This window comes from Chinchilla lanigera, unplaced genomic scaffold (assembly GCF_000276665.1).
Source record: "Chinchilla lanigera isolate Chin_1 unplaced genomic scaffold, ChiLan1.0 scaffold00013, whole genome shotgun sequence".
In the NCBI taxonomy this organism is placed as follows: domain Eukaryota; kingdom Metazoa; phylum Chordata; class Mammalia; order Rodentia; family Chinchillidae; genus Chinchilla; species Chinchilla lanigera.
In genome coordinates this window covers 15,471,930-15,490,612 of record NW_004955414.1, presented here as the reverse complement: position 1 = coordinate 15,490,612, position 18,683 = coordinate 15,471,930, and the positions used below count along the sequence as shown (strand labels likewise).

Sequence of the window (18,683 nt, the reverse complement as noted above, 5' to 3'; positions counted from 1 at the left end):
GGGCTGTTCTTGTCAGTTGAGTGTTTTGCAAATATTTTTCTCCCAGGCCTCTTCTCATTCTCTTAACTGTGTCTTTTCCAGAGCACTGCTTCTACACCTTTGTAAAAATCAATTAACCTGGGCCTGCCATTTGCAGAAAGATGGAGTATATTTACATTTCTTTATTCTTCCTGCTAAGTACAGCTAAAAGTCCTGGACATCACATATAAAGATATAAAAGACCACATATGTATACATATACATATGTATACATAGACTGTATATGTATATATAAAACCGTAACACTGAAGTATGAGAACAGTAAGACTGAAATGTGAAGAGAATCAGTCAGACAAGGTTAGATTAGAATGTAGAAACCAAGCAATAGATGGTGGTGAATTCTTTGGGCTTACTTTTTGTCTCATATATCCTACATTGTGTACTGGAGAAGCTAGCAATCCAGACATGCCAAGAGGCATAGATTGTTTTTTAAAAACCTTAAGATTTTTTTCTCTAGTTAAAGGACTGGGAAAGGAACAGCTTCACAAATCATAAAATTTGTAGGCTGTAAGCATTCTACTCCTGCTGAAATACCACAGGAAAACTATGCCTCCAGCCATATCTCCACCAGCAGGTGCTGAGTGGAGAGTTTAGACTTCTACCCTAGCCGAGCTATAATGAGCCTATTTAACTCCCTCTCCTCATTCCTCATTTCATGTCAGAGAAGACAAATTGAAGCCTGGACTTTCATTCTCAAAGGATCTTTCACAAAGCCATCTCCTATTAGTTCCCCCTCCCCTTTGTTGGCAGATGCCACATGTAGAACATATAATTCTACCTACTGGTGGTAACCAGGCACCCTCCCCTTCTCTGTAAGATAGTGTCTGACCAGGCCTAGTGAGAGTAAAAAACTTTTACTTCCAATTGGTAGTAATAAGATGTCCCCAAAACCATCTTACTAAAGTGAAATGCATGTGTTTCCCAAATTCTAATATATATGCCTGTGATTTGCCTTTGTTGTTTCATTCTTTGCTTCAAATACCTTTCCTCCTTTGCCCACTGAACTCCAATCCTTAAGACCCTACTTAAATACTGGTTTTTATTTGAACAGTTTTATCCATAATTAAAATCAAAACCTGGCATGTAACAGTTAAGGCCTGGGCCATATGTTGAGTAAGGGCTTTAAACTGGAGGGCTAAGTTTATGGTCCTTGTTCCTGCTCAGATGCTATTTCTTCTTATATGAAGCAGTCAGTACTTTTGTTCAGACATTATTTTTAGCAACCATTGTAATGCCTGGTCTAAAATACCAGGCCCTGATCTCTGGTGTTCTAGGGTTTTTATATGATGCACAAGCAGGAGGTACAAAGGTGAGACCGAACAGCCTGGCAGTTCTTCTGATTAGCTATCAGGGTGAGATCATTGGTTACAAGAGTAGATTAATGATCATCCGTTCATGAAGCTTGGTACAATGGTACCATCAGGAATCCTGCATGTTTGGTGATGCTCTTGTGGTTACAGGGGTCAAGAAAATAATTACAAAGCCATGAGGCAGTTATAGAGCTAGGCAGTTTCAAAAGAAAAAAAGTTTTAAGAAGAAGAACAATTTCTCTTGCAGTTTTGCCCTTTGAAAGCCACCTGCCCCACCTTTTTACGATGATGGGGCGGAATTTGTCTATCACTTTCAAGGCTTGCAAGACATTCCTGCGCTCAAAACAGACTGTTTTCTAGTCCTCTGTAGCCTTCCAAGCTGCCAAAAAGGCAGCTACAAGTAGCCATGGCAAAGCCCAGGTCGTTTATCAGCTATTCTCTGGCTCTCCCCTGCCTTGAGGTGGGATCACTCACCTCAACATCCTACTGACTACGCCAGTTGGCCCACTGGCAGGAGGCAAGGGAGATTTTAAGGGGTGAGGTACCCAGGTTAAAGAATGCACATATGCAAGACATCAACAACAGCAGGCAACATGGAGCAGAGCTGAGCACAAGAGCAAAAGAGCCACCTACATCTTTATTGTATAATTCTTATATAGGTTTTCTTTCTTTCTTTTTTTTTTTTTTTTTGAGACAGGGTCTCGCTATGCAGTTCAGGCTGGCCTTGAGCTCACTTATGTAGCATAGTCTAGTCTTGAACTCGCGATGATCCTCCTGCCTCAGCCTCCTGAGTGCTGGGATTACAGGCATGCACCACCAATAGGTTTTCATCTCATGTTTACATTCTTACATAATTCTATAATCAGTGCATGCATACTTATCTATGTTAAGTCATGGTTACAAAACTGTATCCTACTGTGCATTTGCACTAGACAGCAGGGTCACATCTGCAGGTGTTCTTAGATGCCACCTGAGCTTTGAAGCAGTTTGAATGTTCGCCACAGTTTCCCTCACTAAATTTTAAATTTTAAAGGGCAAATTACTCATCTGCTCTCTAGAGTTTGGCATACAGCTACAGTGAATACCCAATAATGAACAAATGAACGTCAATATATGTAAATTCTTTAATGCTTAACTGAAATCATTTTTAGAAGGAGAGAAAAGAAATATTTAGCTTTTAGAATTACTTTCATGCTGTACAACATAGATGTTTTATAGTGATCACCAAAGACCTGTTTTTACAAAGTGGGCAGGGAACGGATAGGTTGCTCTATGTAGTTTGTTTTCTGATTAACCCCTTTCGTTTTTAATTCTTCTTTTGTCTTTTGTTTTGTACTGGAGACTGAACCCAGAGTCTCATACAAGCTTAGACAATCACTCTACCACTAAGCCCATTAAACTGTATCTCCGCTGCCTTTTGAGACAAGGTTTCAGTAAGTTGCCCAGGCCAGCTTTGATTTTGGGATCCTTCTGTTTTAACCTCCAGAGTAGCTGGGATCACAAGGTGTGCACCACTATGTCCAGCTCATTTTGGTTTTAAAATTGAATATTGTCTGTCCAAGAAAGACAACTGCATTATGTTGATAAAGTTGGAAAATTACATGTTTTAGACTCAGACCTAAATTTAAATCTTGGTTTGATTGTTGCAGTTTGTGTTTTCCAAGATGGACAGTATCCCTGGCATACCCTGCTCAAACTGCTAGATTCATGAGTAAAAATAAACTTTGTTGTTTTCACTCAGAAAGTTTTGATTCATTATATAGCAACTGATCACTAGATGAAAATTTGGTATTAGAAGTGAGATGTTATTAAAAAAAAATCTAAGATATGCTTGGGACCTAATGTTATTAGACTGCTAGTGAGAACCTAAATGGCTTCAGAGACTGTCAGTAGAAGCCAGATGTCCCTATAGAAAGCTATATATAAGGGTTTAAAGAAGAGTAATAAGTAAAATCATTGGATGCTGGAGGAATGTAGATCTTTATTATATGATGGAAAACATTTTAGCAACATTGTCACCCGTGGTAACATGGAAATGGAAAATGTACCTAATAATCTAGATAATCTCATTGATGATCTTTCTAAGCAGGGTGCTAAAAGTGCTATGTGGTTTCTTGTAGCTGCCTATAATGAAGGAGAGAGAGAGAGAGAGAGAGGGAGGAGAGAGAGAGAGAGAAAGCTGTTAAGGGTAAAGGAATCAGGATATGTTAATTTTCATTAATTCCTAGCTTTTCCTGATGGCAAAGATGCTAAGATGATTAAGAAATGGCTTCTAGGAAGAGTTTAAACATAGGGTACTATCAGGAAAATATGGTCTAAAGAAGTCAAGTCCATGTTTGTAAGTGTAAAACCTCAGTTTATGGTAGTGCTTCAGGTAGACAAAAATCTTCCCTAAGATCTTCAGGTATGCCTTGAAGATCTTTAAGAGCAGAATTCCCATAACTGTTAAGCTCAGCGCTCCACAGCTGAAGACCAAATAGTGAACACTTTATCTGGATGAGATTTGCTGGTGTACTTTTTGACTAGTAGGGTACATAAATTCCAATAAGATTCATTAGAAACCTACACAAGTTTTAAAAGAATTATAGTGTGACAGTTAACTGATTGTGTCAGCTTGAGTAAGAAACTCCCAACTAAATTGGGCCAGCATAGTTCTGGGTGTGGCTGAAGGGATTTGTTGAAAACAGCAGACCTACCTGGTTGTAAATAGCACCAACCAACAGGCTTGTTGCCTAAATGGAATAAAAGGGAAATAAAGAATGAAGGTTCACTCTGTTTCTTCTGAGGAGCTCCAGTCTTCATCTTCATCTTGGATGTCATCTCCTGGCTTCCAGGGCAGACTCTCAGCTTTCCAGCAGAGAGGTTTTAGCCTTCCAGCACAGACCCTTCAGGCTTCCATCCCAGAACCTTTGGCCTTTTTATGTGGACTTTCAAGGGACTCTGTTGTGAGTTCTAGGCCTTCAAATTTCAACTGGATCCTTTGGGTTTTTTTTTTTTTTTTTGTCTTTTTGAGACAGGGTCTCGCTATGCAGGTCAGGCTGGCCTTAAGCTCACTTTGCAGCCTAGCCTGGCCTCGAACTCGCAACGATCCTCCTGCCTCAGCCTCCCGAGTGCCGGAATTACAGGCGTGCGCCACCACGCCCGGCATCAACTGGATCCTTTGAATCCCCAGTGTACAGATGTCCCTTTTGCACTCTTCTGCACCTGACTCTGTGGGCCACCATTGGAAGCCTATTTTGAAAATCTTTATATACTCATGTATCTTGCATTAAATATATTTCTCTAGTTAGCACGGACTGATATATGTATCAATCAATATAAATAAAAGCTTAAGTTAAAAGAAGCAACATATTTAAAAATGAAAATAGCTGAGCTTCTATGAGCAGGAAGCAGGGTGAAAATTTACTTGGCCTCAAACATCAGCCATTTTTTTTAATGGAAAAAAATGATTCAGAAAGCAGAGCTTAGAAAATCCTGAAGGCAGAGTTAAGAGGTGCAGAGATTCATGCCTAAGGCATGAGATGGAGCCCTAATCATAGAAACAGCATCAGAATTGTTATGGCCCAGTGAGTCTGCTGTGCCTCCTATGTTTTCCTTTTGAATAAGCTCTATAGGGTTATTCTATGCCTGTGTTACCTTAGTTGTTGGGTGTGTGGGGAAGAGATAATTTGTGTCTTTAGTTCCCTATTCCTCAAATTGAGAGAATGCACCAGAGGAGCTTCACACATACCTGGACCTAATTTAGCTGATGAAATCCTGGACCTTATGCCCAACCATGTTGACATAATGGAAGAGGCTTGGGGGAGGGGTATCTTGAGTGGAAGAATGCCTTGCTTGTGGGAGGGATATGAACTATTGTTGACTGTGGCAGGTGATATTTTCTAAAAATGGCTGTAATAATTTCTGGTCCCAGATGATGTTCTAGAATTCTATCAAATTTATCAAGAGATTGAATCTATTTCTCTTTTCCTTAAACTTAGGTAGGCTAGTGACTGTTCTGATCAAGAATGTGGTAGAAATAATGCTACACGACTTCCACAGTTTCATCATAAAAATGATAATGTTCTGTCATTTTTCTCTTGCCTTGGAATCTGGCCACCTGTTCTAAGAAACCTACATCACATGAAGATCTACATAACAATTTGCAGCTGACAACCCATCAGACTTCAGGCAACAGCCAACATTAACTGCTGATCATATGAATAAATAAGCCCTCAGATGATTCCAGACTTCACTCAACCTTCAGACTTCACTGGATAACATAAAAAAAGAGTACAGATGATTTGCTCCCCCTAAGCCCAATGCAAACTGGAGATTTGTGAGCAAGAGAAATAATTTCAGCCATGGCAATGATTTGTTTTGCAACTATGGGTAGCCAGAATTCATTAGTATCTGTGTGTTCTTGAAAAGCATCTTCTGGAGATATCAGACTTTGGATAAAATATTTTTTCGGCCGGGCTTGGCTTCCTCCACCTTAAAATGAAACAATAATTATTATATGATGGGAATGTTCTGAGGTTTTAATGAGAAGATGCATACAGGGTGTTCTTCTTATAATGAGTCTTCAATAAATGCTATTTAATATTATTTCAACTTACCCCCATGAAGTTGTTACGGTTTTTCTGCTTTGTACAAATTCCCCTTCAAGGGCTGTGTGCTATAAACCTTTAAACACACATCTATAAAGTTTGATGCTCTCTCCTCATTCTCTCACATTGTAGCTTTTACAGTGTTCTTTTTTAGATCACTTACTATGGGGCAAGCCAGGTTATCACATCCTGAAGATGCTTAGCCATCCAGGGAGGTGCACACCGTGAGAAGCTGAGACCATTTTCCTTACTAACTTGCCAACCATGAGAGTGAGCTATCTTGTAAACTGATCCTCCAGCCTGTCAGCCTTGAGATGTCTGTAAACGCTTGAGAGACCTTGAGCAAAAATCAACCCACTAAGCCATTTTTGATTCCAACATAAACTGTAAAAATTATATGAAACTTTTTTAAAAAACACCTCTTTTTTTTTCTTTGTTTTAAGCCACTAAAGTTTGGGCTAACTTATTATGTAGTAATGGTTAACTAAGGCTTTATCACCATGGGGAGGGCTTGAGAGAGAAAATGATACAAGCATGAGGACTGTTTTAGGGTTGATGTGAAGGACAGAGATGGTTGAGTGGACTTGTAAGTGTGAAGACTGGGTTTGAAATAAATGATGTGAGCCCAGGCTAGAATGGGAAGAAAGTAAATCCTGTTTAGAGGAACAGACTTGGAAAATTGGGAACCCTATAAGCCTACAGATGTCCTGAAGTTGAAGAACAGGCTGGGTGAAGGGAAAGGAGTTAAGACATATGGAATAACAAAGTTTTGTTTTACATGTGGGGTACCTTGGCTACTGATTTTAGTAGAACAGTCCATGAGAATAAAGCACAGAAGTGGGTGGATGAATAGAAGCTGTGAAGAAAGGTTTTTATATTGATGAGTGCAAGGGCAGAGTATACAATGGAGCAACCTAAGCTGATGACAGCAAACTCAAAGATCTCCCTAGGAGTGATGAAACGGAGTTTGTATGGCTTAATGTGAGAGACTCAGTACAGGGGTAGTTGGTCTGGTAGCTATAGTGATGTTAGCAGAATGCCAATTTTTACTTCTGACTTGAGATATAGAAGCGTGGGAGAGGAGAAAGAACTCTCAAAGGGACTTTACAGGAAGCAGTGAAATTAAGGAAAATGCCACACTTTACACAAGACAAAGAGATGGCAGCAGTGCTCTAGGGAAAAGTTACGTAGGTAACTAGCATAGGTTTGCTTGAAAAAAAGCTGATATTGCATTCTGCTCGCAATTGGAAGCCAATGTTTAAGAAAATTGCTATGATGAGCCTTGATAGCTCATTTTGACAGTAGTGACAAATATGGTGGGTATATTGGGCAAAAGGTGATTGAGGTTCTTCTGGAGGAAAGAGGTTTGTACAAAGGCCCATTCCAGAGGTGCTAAGGCCCTATCACTCACCAATACAATAAAGCCAGCTATTTGGTAGGTAGAAACTATAAAATTCCAGGGAAGGTGAGGAAGCTGTTGACAAGGCAGTGGATAGATCTTTCACCTCTTTTCTAAAGCCATTCTAGATTGTTCTGAAGTGTTTCTGATACTCCTTTGTGCCTGAGCATGTAATTATCAGTTATTTCCAATTTCCTTTCCTTTTTTCTCTCCTATCCTGAAAATCCACTTTTTTTTCAATATCCAGTGAATATTTTATTTTTTATTTTTTACTTTTTAATTTTTTTTGTCATTTCTTTCTGATACCAGGAACTGAACTTACGACGTTGCGCTTGCCAGGCAGGCGCTGTGCCACTGAGCTAAATCCCCAGCCCTCCAGTGAATATTTTAAAAAATTTATTATGGTAAAAGGCACATTGCTATTAATTCCCCTCAAGATACCTCCCCCAACACACTTATCCCATTGTTCTTGTCTCAGATCTTCTCATCTTGACCTACTATTTAATATTCTACTTACATAGATTTTAGTCTGGTTAGTCCCATTTTTAATACATACATTAGCCACATCAGTATAGTAATAAACCTCTTAAAGATAAGAAACTAGACAGTGTGGTATAGCAGAAAAAAAATACCATTTGAAAGATCCAACCCCAGTTTTTTTTTTTTTTTCCTTTGGATCTTTTTGAGACAGGGTTTCACTATGCAGTTCAGGCTGGCCTTGAGCTCACTTTGTAGCCCAGGCTGATCTCGAACTCGCAATGATCCTCCTGCCTCATCCTCCCAAGTGCTAGGATTACAGGCCCGCGCCACCATGGCTCCAACCCCAGTTCTGATACGAAATTTCCATATGATTTTCGATAAATCCCTTGACTTCTTCAGACCCTGAGATTTTATTAGTGTGAAATGAGTCCCTAAGGTCTTATCCATTTCAATTTGCCTATGTAATATCATGGTAGCTTAACAGATACTTTCATGATGACAATGATGTCTACCTTTCCAAAATAGCCACATAATATAAGAATGGTAGATGATAGGCATTTTGAAGAATTTAAGACTAAGGTGTTTAGTTAATAGAGGAATAACATTAGATAGGCATTATGTTACCATTTATTTTCCCGGAGTAGAGGATAATCATTTATGTCTAGTAGGATAATAAATCTAGCTTTTCTCCTTTGGAAGTTAAGTGTGGGGTGACTTTCATTTATCTCACATTTCCTGGAAAGTGAGTTCATTTGAAATCATGGTTTTGCTACTTAGCCTGTTATCTTGCTTTGCTTTTTTTTTTTGGTTTTCATTTTTTTCTGATACCAGGAATAGATCTCACAACCTTGCGCTTGCCAGGCAGGTGCTGTGCTGCTGAGCTAAATCCCCAGCTCCTTAGCCTGTTATCTTGGGAAGCTGTTTTTCTCTCTGCCTTACTTTCTTCATTCATAAAACAGGGCTAATATAAGATTATTGTAGGGAACAATCCAAAGTATGCAACTGCATTTTGAACAAGTGAAAACTCTGGATAAGTCAGCATTATTATGTACTAAGCACAAGAGTGAGCAGACCTGATTCGTTCCTCTCCTTAAAGAGCTCATGGTTAGGAATTTTTAAACAAATGACTATACAGTATCTCAGTGTTTCAAGTTCTGTAACAAGTTCTGTCAATATGTGGCATAGGAGCAGAGAGGGAATGGAATAGAGGTAGGATATGCTTCTTGAGGATAGTTTGAGTCTGATGCATATGAAGAGAATACACCATTAGGAACATTTGGGGTAATGAAGCAGCCAGAGGCAGCATGGGGAAGGTAGTTTCTGGCTGGGAAAAAAAAAATGGTTAGGAGAAAAACACCATCATCACTTAATACCAGATTTAAGGCTTATCCCAGACATACACAATCAAAATTTGTATTTTAATGGGATCCTCAAGTGGTTCCTACGGAACATTAAACTGTGAGAACTACTAAGCTATAGGATAGACTCTGGAGCCAAACTGCTTAGATTCAGATCCTGGCTTTACCATTTACTTATGTGTGACCTTAGGCAACCTATTAAACTTCTTATGCCTCAGTTGCCTTGTTTGTAATTAGGGATAATAATAGTTTCTACCTCCTAAAGTGGTTTTAAGGACTGAGTTATTATGTGAAATGCTTAAAACACTACTTGGCACCTAGTAAATACAAGATTAACTATGGTAATTCATCATATTTCTTATGGTAGGAGTCAGTTTTTATAAGCCGTCTTTTCATTTCTACTCTATTATTTGTCATTCTGATATTCCTTGTAAAGGACACTTGATGGTCAGAAGACCAGAGGTTATATAACCCAGCTATATGACACTGGGTGAGTTACTGAACATCTGGGTTTTGCTTTCATAGTATGGGGGACCTTAATTATATGTGGCTCATCAAGATAGTGCAAAGCTCAAATTAAATAATGTATGTTATTACAAAATCTTCTATTAAGATTTCATTTTCTATTTTAACACGTTCTTAAGCAACTGGCCTCAAGATAGGATGCACTGGAAGATCAAGGAGGGCAGGCAGGAAACTTAAATACCATTATTTTCTCTTCCAAACCTACAGCGCTGTTCCAGAACATGAACATAATCAGTGATTTATATAATGGTTCCTGACTTACAAAGGACTTTTTTCTACGTTGTGTACCACAACATCTCCATAGGATATATTATTCCTTAACAGGGTAGTATTTTTCTTTTCTTTGAGGGCCTCGGGATAGAAACCAAGGCCTCAGGCATGCTCCAGTCCTCTTTGAAGAAGGAAACTACATCTGGTAATAGAATGTACATCAAAACCTCCTTTGGCTCGAGAATTACTAATAAAAGGAAATTTGGAGGGAGGTCAAACACAAAATCTGATGGAATCTTCAACATTAGGCACTACCTTTGAATCCTAATATATAGGGCCCCTTCTCTGAAAGATAAGAGCGACAAGACCTGCACAACATTGTGCGATTAAACAAGAACAAAGGCTGAGGGTGAGCCTACCACGCCGTAGTGCCTCAAATAAATCCCTTCCTCTTGCCTTTGGCAGACATAGCACGAGCTATCACCGTCATCTGCACTTCACATGTGCAGGAACCCGAAGTTGAGAACGCTAAGGTTCTCTTTCTCCATTTGAAACTCCGTAATCCCGAGTTCAGGTATGGGTAACTCCATTGTCAATTCTCGGGGTGTATTATTTCTCTTCTAGTTGTTGTTTGAGTGGTTGCAGACCGTTGATAACGGCCGCTACAACTTTGACGAATCCGATCCTACGCCGTAAGTGCGCTTCAGCGACAAGCCGGACTTTTTCTATTCCTAACCTCACTGGAATAAAGGTCGCCGCGAAATGCAAACTCCAGCTGCTGCCGCCATTTTGGCCGCGACGTGCGACGCTACGCGTAGCAGAGAGCACCGCTGATTGGCTAGGGCACGGCAGCAGGGGAGAGGCGCGCGAAGCCAGAAACCAGAGTATGCTGGAGAAGCCAAAGGAACTACAATCCCAGCCTTCCTTGCGCGTGCGACAGCAAACCTGAAGTGAAAGACGGCGGTTTGCGTTGGACTACAACTCCTAGCAGCCCCATGCGATACCGGCCCTTTCCTTTCAAAAAGCGTAAGAAAAGGACAGGATGAACCGCGGGACTTTGGTGCCCGTTCTTCGAAAGGCGGGAAAGGCGAACTACACCTCCCGATTGGCAACGCGCGCCTGCGGCTGCGCTCTGGTACCTGTCGCCATCTTGCCCCTTCTGAGGCACCGCAAACAAACCCTATTCCTGGTGTCCCCTAGTCTTGGCGGAGGAGCCTTTTAGATGAGCCCCGAAAGGCCGGGCAGGTGGGTGACTCTCCGGCGGGTCCTGGGAAGAGCTGGCAGACACCCAGCGCAGAGGAGCCCCGGGCCAGGCACTTGGAGCTCAGGTTGGGGCGCCCAGCCCCATCCTCCGTTGTTTCCTAACGGTATCGTGGGTCTCCCGGAGGTGGCCGGAGGGGGACTCTGGCAGGCCTGGCGCCGGGATGCCGGGGCTGCAGCACTAGGAGCTCTCAGTGAGTCCCGGCAGTCCGACAGGCTGTCCGCGCGCCTACTCTTTTCCGTTGTCCTCTCCGCGGGGAAGGGAGCGAGGCGCAGATGCCGGCCGGGGGCCCCTGACACCGGCTGCCGGCCGGCGGGGCTCAGGTCGCGGGCTTGGCATTGGGATCCGCGCTGAGGCGCGGGCGAGGAGCCTGGGCTGGTTGCTCTAGTGCTGCGGGCGAGTGCGTGTTAGGAGAGGGGGCGGGGCGGGCTTGTTTCCTTGACACTTGAGCCGGGAAGGATCCCACGAGATCCTGGGGCCCCAACCGGCCCCGGCAGCTATTGCCGGCGTTTCGGATGCGAGGCAGCCCCGCGGTAGGGTCCGCTGGCCAGGACGCGTTGGGATGCAGTGACGTGGTGCTAGATTCAGGCGGTCGAGCCGCCTCCAAGATCCTGTCCGGAGGCGGGGACAAGCTTGTGGAGGGAGCGGATTTCTTTGGCTCTGCCCCTTTTCCTCCTCCCCAACCCTTTAAGTCAGCTTGTCAGCTGCGCCGCTGAGTCCAGTTCTGCTAGCGCCGAGTTGGTTCTGAACTGAGGATGGTGGGAAGTAGGGGGAGGGGATTGAATTGGGGGCGTAGAGTTGGAGTTGGCAGCCCAGCCACTGGAACCGGATATAGCAGTTATTTCGGTTCAGTGATTCCTAGGCTAGACAGTGAGTTGACTCATTCATTCATTTTACTTTCTCCCGCCAACCATTCATTTATCCATTTAACAAATGTTTACCGAGGGTCTGCTGTACGCAGAGCAGGTATTGTGTAAGCCCCAAGCGCTTTTTGTCCTCTAGACTAAGGCGGTGTCCCCCTACGAAGTAAGTGCTTGGCATTTAAACTTTTGGTAAACAGTAGTTTAATGACTACGAGGTCTAAATTCATATTTCATTGTTAAGACTTAAGGAGAGCATTCTTTATTATTGGATTTCATTAGCACAGTATGTTAGAAACTGTAAGTGAGGAAGCCGACAGAAGTCACTTGCCCAAGCTTATATAGGTAGTAGTTTGTATTTATTAAATTGCATACCAGTCTTCATGAAAAACTTGGTATGTTTTGTTCATTAACACACAACAAACTGAATAGTAATACCTTGGTAGTAATACATGGGTAAAGCCGGTTCAGAGTGTCTAGTTCAGCGAGGATCATACTACCATTACGTTGAAAAGCTGGAACTAGAACCTAGAGGTGTCTGTCTGACTCTAAACCCTGTGCTCTTTCCACTGTTACTGACTGGTATAATAAACTCTCAAATGCTGCTTTAATTCTTTATCAGAAGTTGGAAACTGTGGTGATGAAAAATGATCGTGGGGTATCTTATTGGTTTCACTTCTTAGCCTGTGGATGGATCTCCAGGTGAGTGGCCTTTGAAGTACTTTGGTAAATTGGTTGTTTTTCTTCTGGTAGGGAGGACAAGCTCTTTGGGGCTACCAAACGTAAGCAGCAATGCCTGTGGTGTGGCCAACCCTTTTGGATCTCAGCAGAGATGAATGCAAAAGGATTCTTCGAAAACTGGGTATGGTTTTAATTATTAGTGTTTTTTGTCTTTGATGTTTTTCTTTTCTGTTTGGGGTATAGTTGTTTATCTCAGTGTCATCTTATGCTATATTAGAAACTCTTTGGAAATATAGTCACCATCATTCTCATTGTTGTTTCCCCAGTGTCTGTTGTGGTGATTTGTACATAAGAGGCGCACAAATCATCATAATACAAGTAGCTAAGACTCGTTGATAGTTCCTTGACTATTTTGAGTCTCTTATATTCAACATCTCACTTAGTCTTCACTCAAACCTAAAAGGTGGGCTGTTTTATGCTTTTTTTTTTTTTGGCCTCCATTTTACAGATGAAGTTTAAAACCTAGGATAATGCTGACACTAAAGTCAGTATTTGACTTGAATGATTTTCAATCTCACGTTAGCGTACTTTTAACCTGCATAAATGTATATGTGAATTACATATACATACTTCTGAATTCTAAGTTAATACAAGCTGTACCTACTTCCCCAAATTATATTTTACTATTAGTAATAAAACATATTTTATGCTTATTAATTACCATTTAGTGCTTTTCCGTTACAGCAACCTTTCTTAACCAGCATTTTAGGGAGAGAATTAAGCCCTAATGTCAAGGTATCCGTTGCATGTAATGAACTAACTTCTATTTTGCATCTAGAATGGTACTAGTTATGTGCCATCCCAAGAAAATTGAGAAGAGTTACTCAAATTATTTTCCATATTTGGTTCAAATGAAGATCTGTGGTTGAGAAATGCTATCTTAGACTATAGGGAGCTTTTCTTCTTACTGCTGTAGCTTCAAATTAGCGCAATAGATGAAATAAATGCAAAAAAAAATTGAAAATAAGCAGTAAATGTTTAAGCAGTGAATATGAATTATTTAAATAAAAGCCTATCATAATGCCTGGCTTCTGACTGTAGTATTTAAAGAGCTGCAAAAAATGCTTCAAAGGTAATATTTGTTGGGAATTCCTATATGTAGATCAGATAAAATTAGGGCTACTCAGGTCTGCTAGTAACGTTTGCCCTTTTTTAGTTCCCCTCATGCCACTATGAGGATTTCAAACCAATTCGTGGAATTTATTTTTACAGTATTTGTGATAGAACCCAGGGATACTCTACCATTGAGCTATATCCCTAGTCCTTTTTTCATTTTTTATTTTGAGACAGCGTATGTCCAGACTAGGCTCAAAGTTAGGATCCTCCTAAGTAGCTAGGGTTACAGACATGCCTCACTGGACCTGGATTTAACGTTATTTTAGCAAGTTGAAGAGAAATGTTTTTGGTGGGAAGTGTTTATTATTCATCTATATATTTTTTTAATCTTACATACAGACTTCTTTTTTTGTTGGTTTGTTTTTCTCTGGTACCGGGAATCGAATTCACGACCTTGTACTTGCCAGGCAGGCGCTGTGCCACTGAGCTAAATCCCCAGCCCCGTAGACTTCTAATATTAATTTGAAAATAGTTTTCTACACACTTGTGCAGTTAGTTTTTCTTTTCTTTTTTTTGTCTTTTTGAGACAGGGTCTCCCTATGCCGCTCAGGCTGGCCTTGAGCTCACTTTGTAGGCCAGGCTGGTCTCACAACAATCCTCCTGCCTCAGCCTCCCACGTGCTGGGATTATAGGCGTGCGCTACCACACCCTGCCTCTTGTGCAATTAATATAACTTGCTGTCAATTGTAAAATTGGACTCATTTATTTTATAGCTGAGCTAATTGCAGAGGAACAGATCACAAAGACAATAGATTGGATTGGGGCTTCTGGGTTTTGGAGGCTTTGAATCAAGAGATTATGTTTAAAAATAAAAATGATAACCTTTACCTCCAAATTTATCCTTAGTTCTTCCCATATGTGGCCTGAAATGATAAATGGGAATGGTTTGGTATTCGCTCAACCCAGAAAACCCCGCAAAAGTTATGCAGATCAAAAGGCTAATATCTTTGTGCTCACTAAAAGAAAGAATACTCCTGAAACTCCCCAGGACTATGTGTTTCTGAAAAGCCACCCAGTATCAAAAAGATACCACTTTGCAGAAGCAGTATGTACCATTGTGTTACAATGGTGGAGTTAGTGGGTATGCCTAGACAAAACAATGGTGCTGGACACAGCGTTAGTGGCCCAAAAGGAATGCTGAATTATTGTTACACCTGCTTTAAAATGCAGAGTAAGGCTAAATTTTTGAGTTTAGATGTACATTCTCTCATTGAGCGTATCAGGTGAACGAGCCACCCAAGATGTGCTCTGGTACTTATAGAACTCGGAGTGAGATTGCCCATAGGTGAGCTCCCCCCCCCCACCCCCCTCCGCACCCCACCTGGGGATGATCCTTCCTGAAAAGGAGCAAACTATTTCTAAACCAGAAGAGAAGACTGCACAGAAGAAAAAAGTGTCACAGATGAACAAAAACCTAGGGCACAGCAATAAAATTCACCATGGAATAAATGGAAATAAAAATGAAAAATATTAAATTTATCTCTAATTTTAGTAAGAGCTGTGTGAATAATGCTGCTGGAGAGTTGCTTCTATACAAAAAAGAAAACAGCTATCCTACAGGGTAATGTCTTGACACTCTGAGACCTTGATAGTGATTTACCCAAGACTTCCTTCCCACCTGTTGGCTCATTATCATAACAGTGAACTTGGAATTGCCTTCAAATACTAACTCCAGGCCCTAAGTTTAGAAAAGATAATGTATTGAAGAATTAGTTTTGTCATTTTAAAGATACTTATAAGTTATGTTAATGTGAAATACTGAACAGATTTTACTTAATTATAAAGAAATTGGGATAATATCTTTATGATATACTGAATGTACCACTGATAGGGAAATGCCTTTTAACTTTGTGTTCCCCTCCCCCCTTGAACCCAGCGCCTGGGTCTTGAGCTGCATCCCCAGCCTGTTTTGAGTTTTGGTCTTTCTTTCACTAAGTTGCCCAGGCTTGGCTTGAATTTACAATCTTTCTGCTTCAGCCTTTCAGAGTGCAGGGATTACAGGGTGTCTTAGTTACTTTTCTCATCGCTGGGACAAAATACCTGATGCTAAAACTTAAAGGAAGGCAGGTTTATTTTGTTGTCTTTGTTGAAGTTTCAATTTTTGTGTGGTCTACAGCATGGTGGAAGAGCCTGGGTGGAGGAAAGCTGCTTGCCTCATGGTAGTCAGAAAGCAGAGAGAGGAGGAACAGGGGAGGGAGATACACCCTTCCAGGCCATTCCCCCAGTGACTTGCCATTTCTGACTAGGTCCCACTTTCTAACATCACATTTAGCTGTATTGTTCTTATGAGTCAATCAGCTTTCAAATGCCCAGGCTGTGAGTACATGAGGCGTTGTGGGAAAACCTAGATATAAACTATTAACATAGGCCTTGCCCAATTTTATGACTACATGTAACTACATAACCCTAGCCAATGTGAGGTTTTATGTACTGTAGTATAATTGAATGGCTGATTTGTTTAAATGGAATGATGTAAGGGTTTTTAAAAAAATGGTTTAGAAAAAAAATGGTTTGGCAAATTTTTTATTTCTGTGTCCTCTTTTTTCTTCATCCTTTCCACTTTCCTTCCTTCCCTCCTTTCTTCCTTTCTTGTGGCAGTGGGGATTGAACCCATGTCCTTCACACTAAGCCATACCCCATCCCTTTTTCATTTTTTGAGACAAGGTGTTGCTAAGTTGTCAGGTTGGGCTCACACTTGCATCCTCCTGCCTCATTTTCCTGAAATGCTCAGATTACAGGTGTGTGACACCAAGCCCAGCTAAATCTTCTGTTTTCTGAGATGTTCACATATGTTTACTTCATTATACTTACATGTTATTGGAGTTAACACTATACTGGAATGGCACCAAACATGATACCAGAAATTCAACCAAGTTTAAGACATATTGTGAAGCTGTGTATGGTGGCACATGCCTGCAATCCCAGCACTTGGGAAACTGAGGCAAGGGTATTGCAAGTTTGAGTCCCTCTTGGGCAAATAAGTAGGCCCTGTCTCAAAATTTAAAAAACGTAGAGCTGGAATGTAGTTCAGTGGTAGTGTGCCCCATGATTTGATCTTTAGTACTGAAGAAAATCAAGATTTGAGGATACCCATAAAAATGGTTGACTTTTGTTCCTAGAAATATTTCTGTGGCACTTTGTAGTAGTAGTATTGTAGTAGTAATGTAGTAGTAGTAGTAGTAATATTTTATGAGTAGTTTGATTTGTGTTAGTAACTATATAGACATTTTGTTTCCCTTAGTATAAAATTCTCAAATATAGTCACTGACTGGAAGTTACTGAAATAATGAGACACTGTCTGCTGTTTTACTCTCTTTTACTCTCCTTTTCCACGTTTGCGTTCATCCCCATGCCCGCCTGGAGCATAGGTTTTTTTTTTCCTAATTAAGGCTTGTTTCCGGACTAGGTGATACGTTTCTCCTCTGTTCATTTATTGTTGTGTGTAAATTTCATCTAATTTCTTGAGGATTTACTACACAGTAACTGTATTCTACGGTTGACTTCTTGAGGGCATGACCTAACACACTATCTAGTATATATGTAATAGGACTCAGTATTGATTTGTTAAATGAAATAGTCTATAAATATTTAGAGTATAGTTAATTCTTATTAGGTCATTTTTGGTGCCTATCTCTACTCTGGGTCTGATAAAAGCTGAAATAATGTTTCCTAAAACTAAGTTTTTTCTTCATGTCTCCTAGAATTAAGTATTTCCTTTACTATCCAGAGCAGCAGAGCTTGTCTTTCAGGAGAAATTCTGTGAAATGTCTATAAAGTATCCAGTACAGCTTGAACATGCAGGATATATACTTCAGGTCATTCATTTGGACCAGACATTTCTATTTAATGTAGTCTTCCCACTCTTCTATATAAAGCTTCCTTTTGATAGACTTGTCAATAATATGAACTAAATGAGACTACTAGTCTATTACTGGTAAATACCTCGTCTGCAGTCATGCACCTGTTTGGCTTGTATTTAGTGTGTTTTATGTCACACGTTGGCAAATAGTGAATACTTGTAGCATCTTGAGTATGAAGATAATTCTAGTCTGGACATATATTCCCTATCATTCTTTTTGTTTATATATACCTGTTTCAAAGTATTAATGACTTAAAGCATCTGTTTCATCATTTCTTTCTATTATATAGGTTGTTGGTGTTGTCTGAGATCGCTCTTGTGTCTCTTTGAAGTTGGTAGTTTAGCTGAGATGACTGGGCCTCTCTCTTCCTACGGCCTTTCATTCTGGGCTGCTTGGGGCTTGGTATCTTTAAGGGAGCAAGGCCCCAAGTTCAAGTTTTTAGCAAGTATTTGCATGCATTTTCCAGTATTCCATTGGCCAAAAGCAAGTTACATGTCTGGTCCACAGTCTATGGGAGAGATGTACACAAGCTACAGTGGTAGGCATGTATGTTTTACTGGAGGCTGTTGAGGCCTTACAGTTTTGTATTTTAACCAGTACCAGGGACTGACAGATTCATTTTGTAATGGTTTGTTTCCATGGAAAGAGTGAAATAAAGCTGTCTGGTATTAAGACTCACTGTATTATGTCCTAGTTGCTTTAAGAACATTTCATGTTTTCTAATTAGTCATTTTGATGATAGTTTTGTAGATACAGAGGATCTTATATCTGGAAAGTACCTACAAGGTTCTTTTTAGATAAGGAAACAAGTTCACAAATAAGAAAGGACTTGTCTAAAGTCACATAACTAGTAAATAGCAGTGATGGAGCCAAAATTTTTTTTATTTTAGCCATTGCAAATAGGTATTTTATTTTATTTTATTTTATTTTATTTT

The 18,683-nt window shown here is 40.5% G+C and overlaps 2 protein-coding genes across 30 annotated transcripts in view; both read left to right on the top strand.

The window, feature by feature from the left end:
- The window catches only part of LOC102019590 (putative uncharacterized protein FLJ37770), a 54,433-nt gene extending 48,379 nt beyond the window's left edge, over positions 1-6,054 (top strand). For 5 of the 9 annotated variants that reach the window (XM_013511877.1, XM_013511873.1, XM_013511878.1 and 2 more), the window contains one exon: positions 5,334-6,054. The gene's annotated coding sequence lies outside the window, so the exon portion shown is untranslated. The remainder of the gene's footprint in view (positions 1-5,333) is intronic. The other 4 variants (XM_013511880.1, XM_013511879.1, XM_013511875.1 and 1 more) reach the window with 1 other exon arrangement.
- Positions 6,055-8,122: 2,068 nt separating this feature from the next.
- Positions 8,123-18,683, top strand: part of LOC102015398 (chromosome unknown open reading frame, human C11orf30) — an 86,640-nt gene continuing 76,079 nt past the window's right edge. For 16 of the 21 annotated variants that reach the window (XR_001233130.1, XR_001233129.1, XM_013511870.1 and 13 more), the window contains exons 1-2: positions 11,052-11,155; positions 12,785-12,893. Coding sequence is in view for 19 of the 21 variants with exons in the window: in XM_013511870.1 (XP_013367324.1) it covers positions 12,824-12,893 (70 nt within the window). In the remaining 2 variants the exon portion in view is untranslated. The other 5 variants (XM_013511859.1, XM_013511860.1, XM_013511863.1 and 2 more) reach the window with 5 other exon arrangements.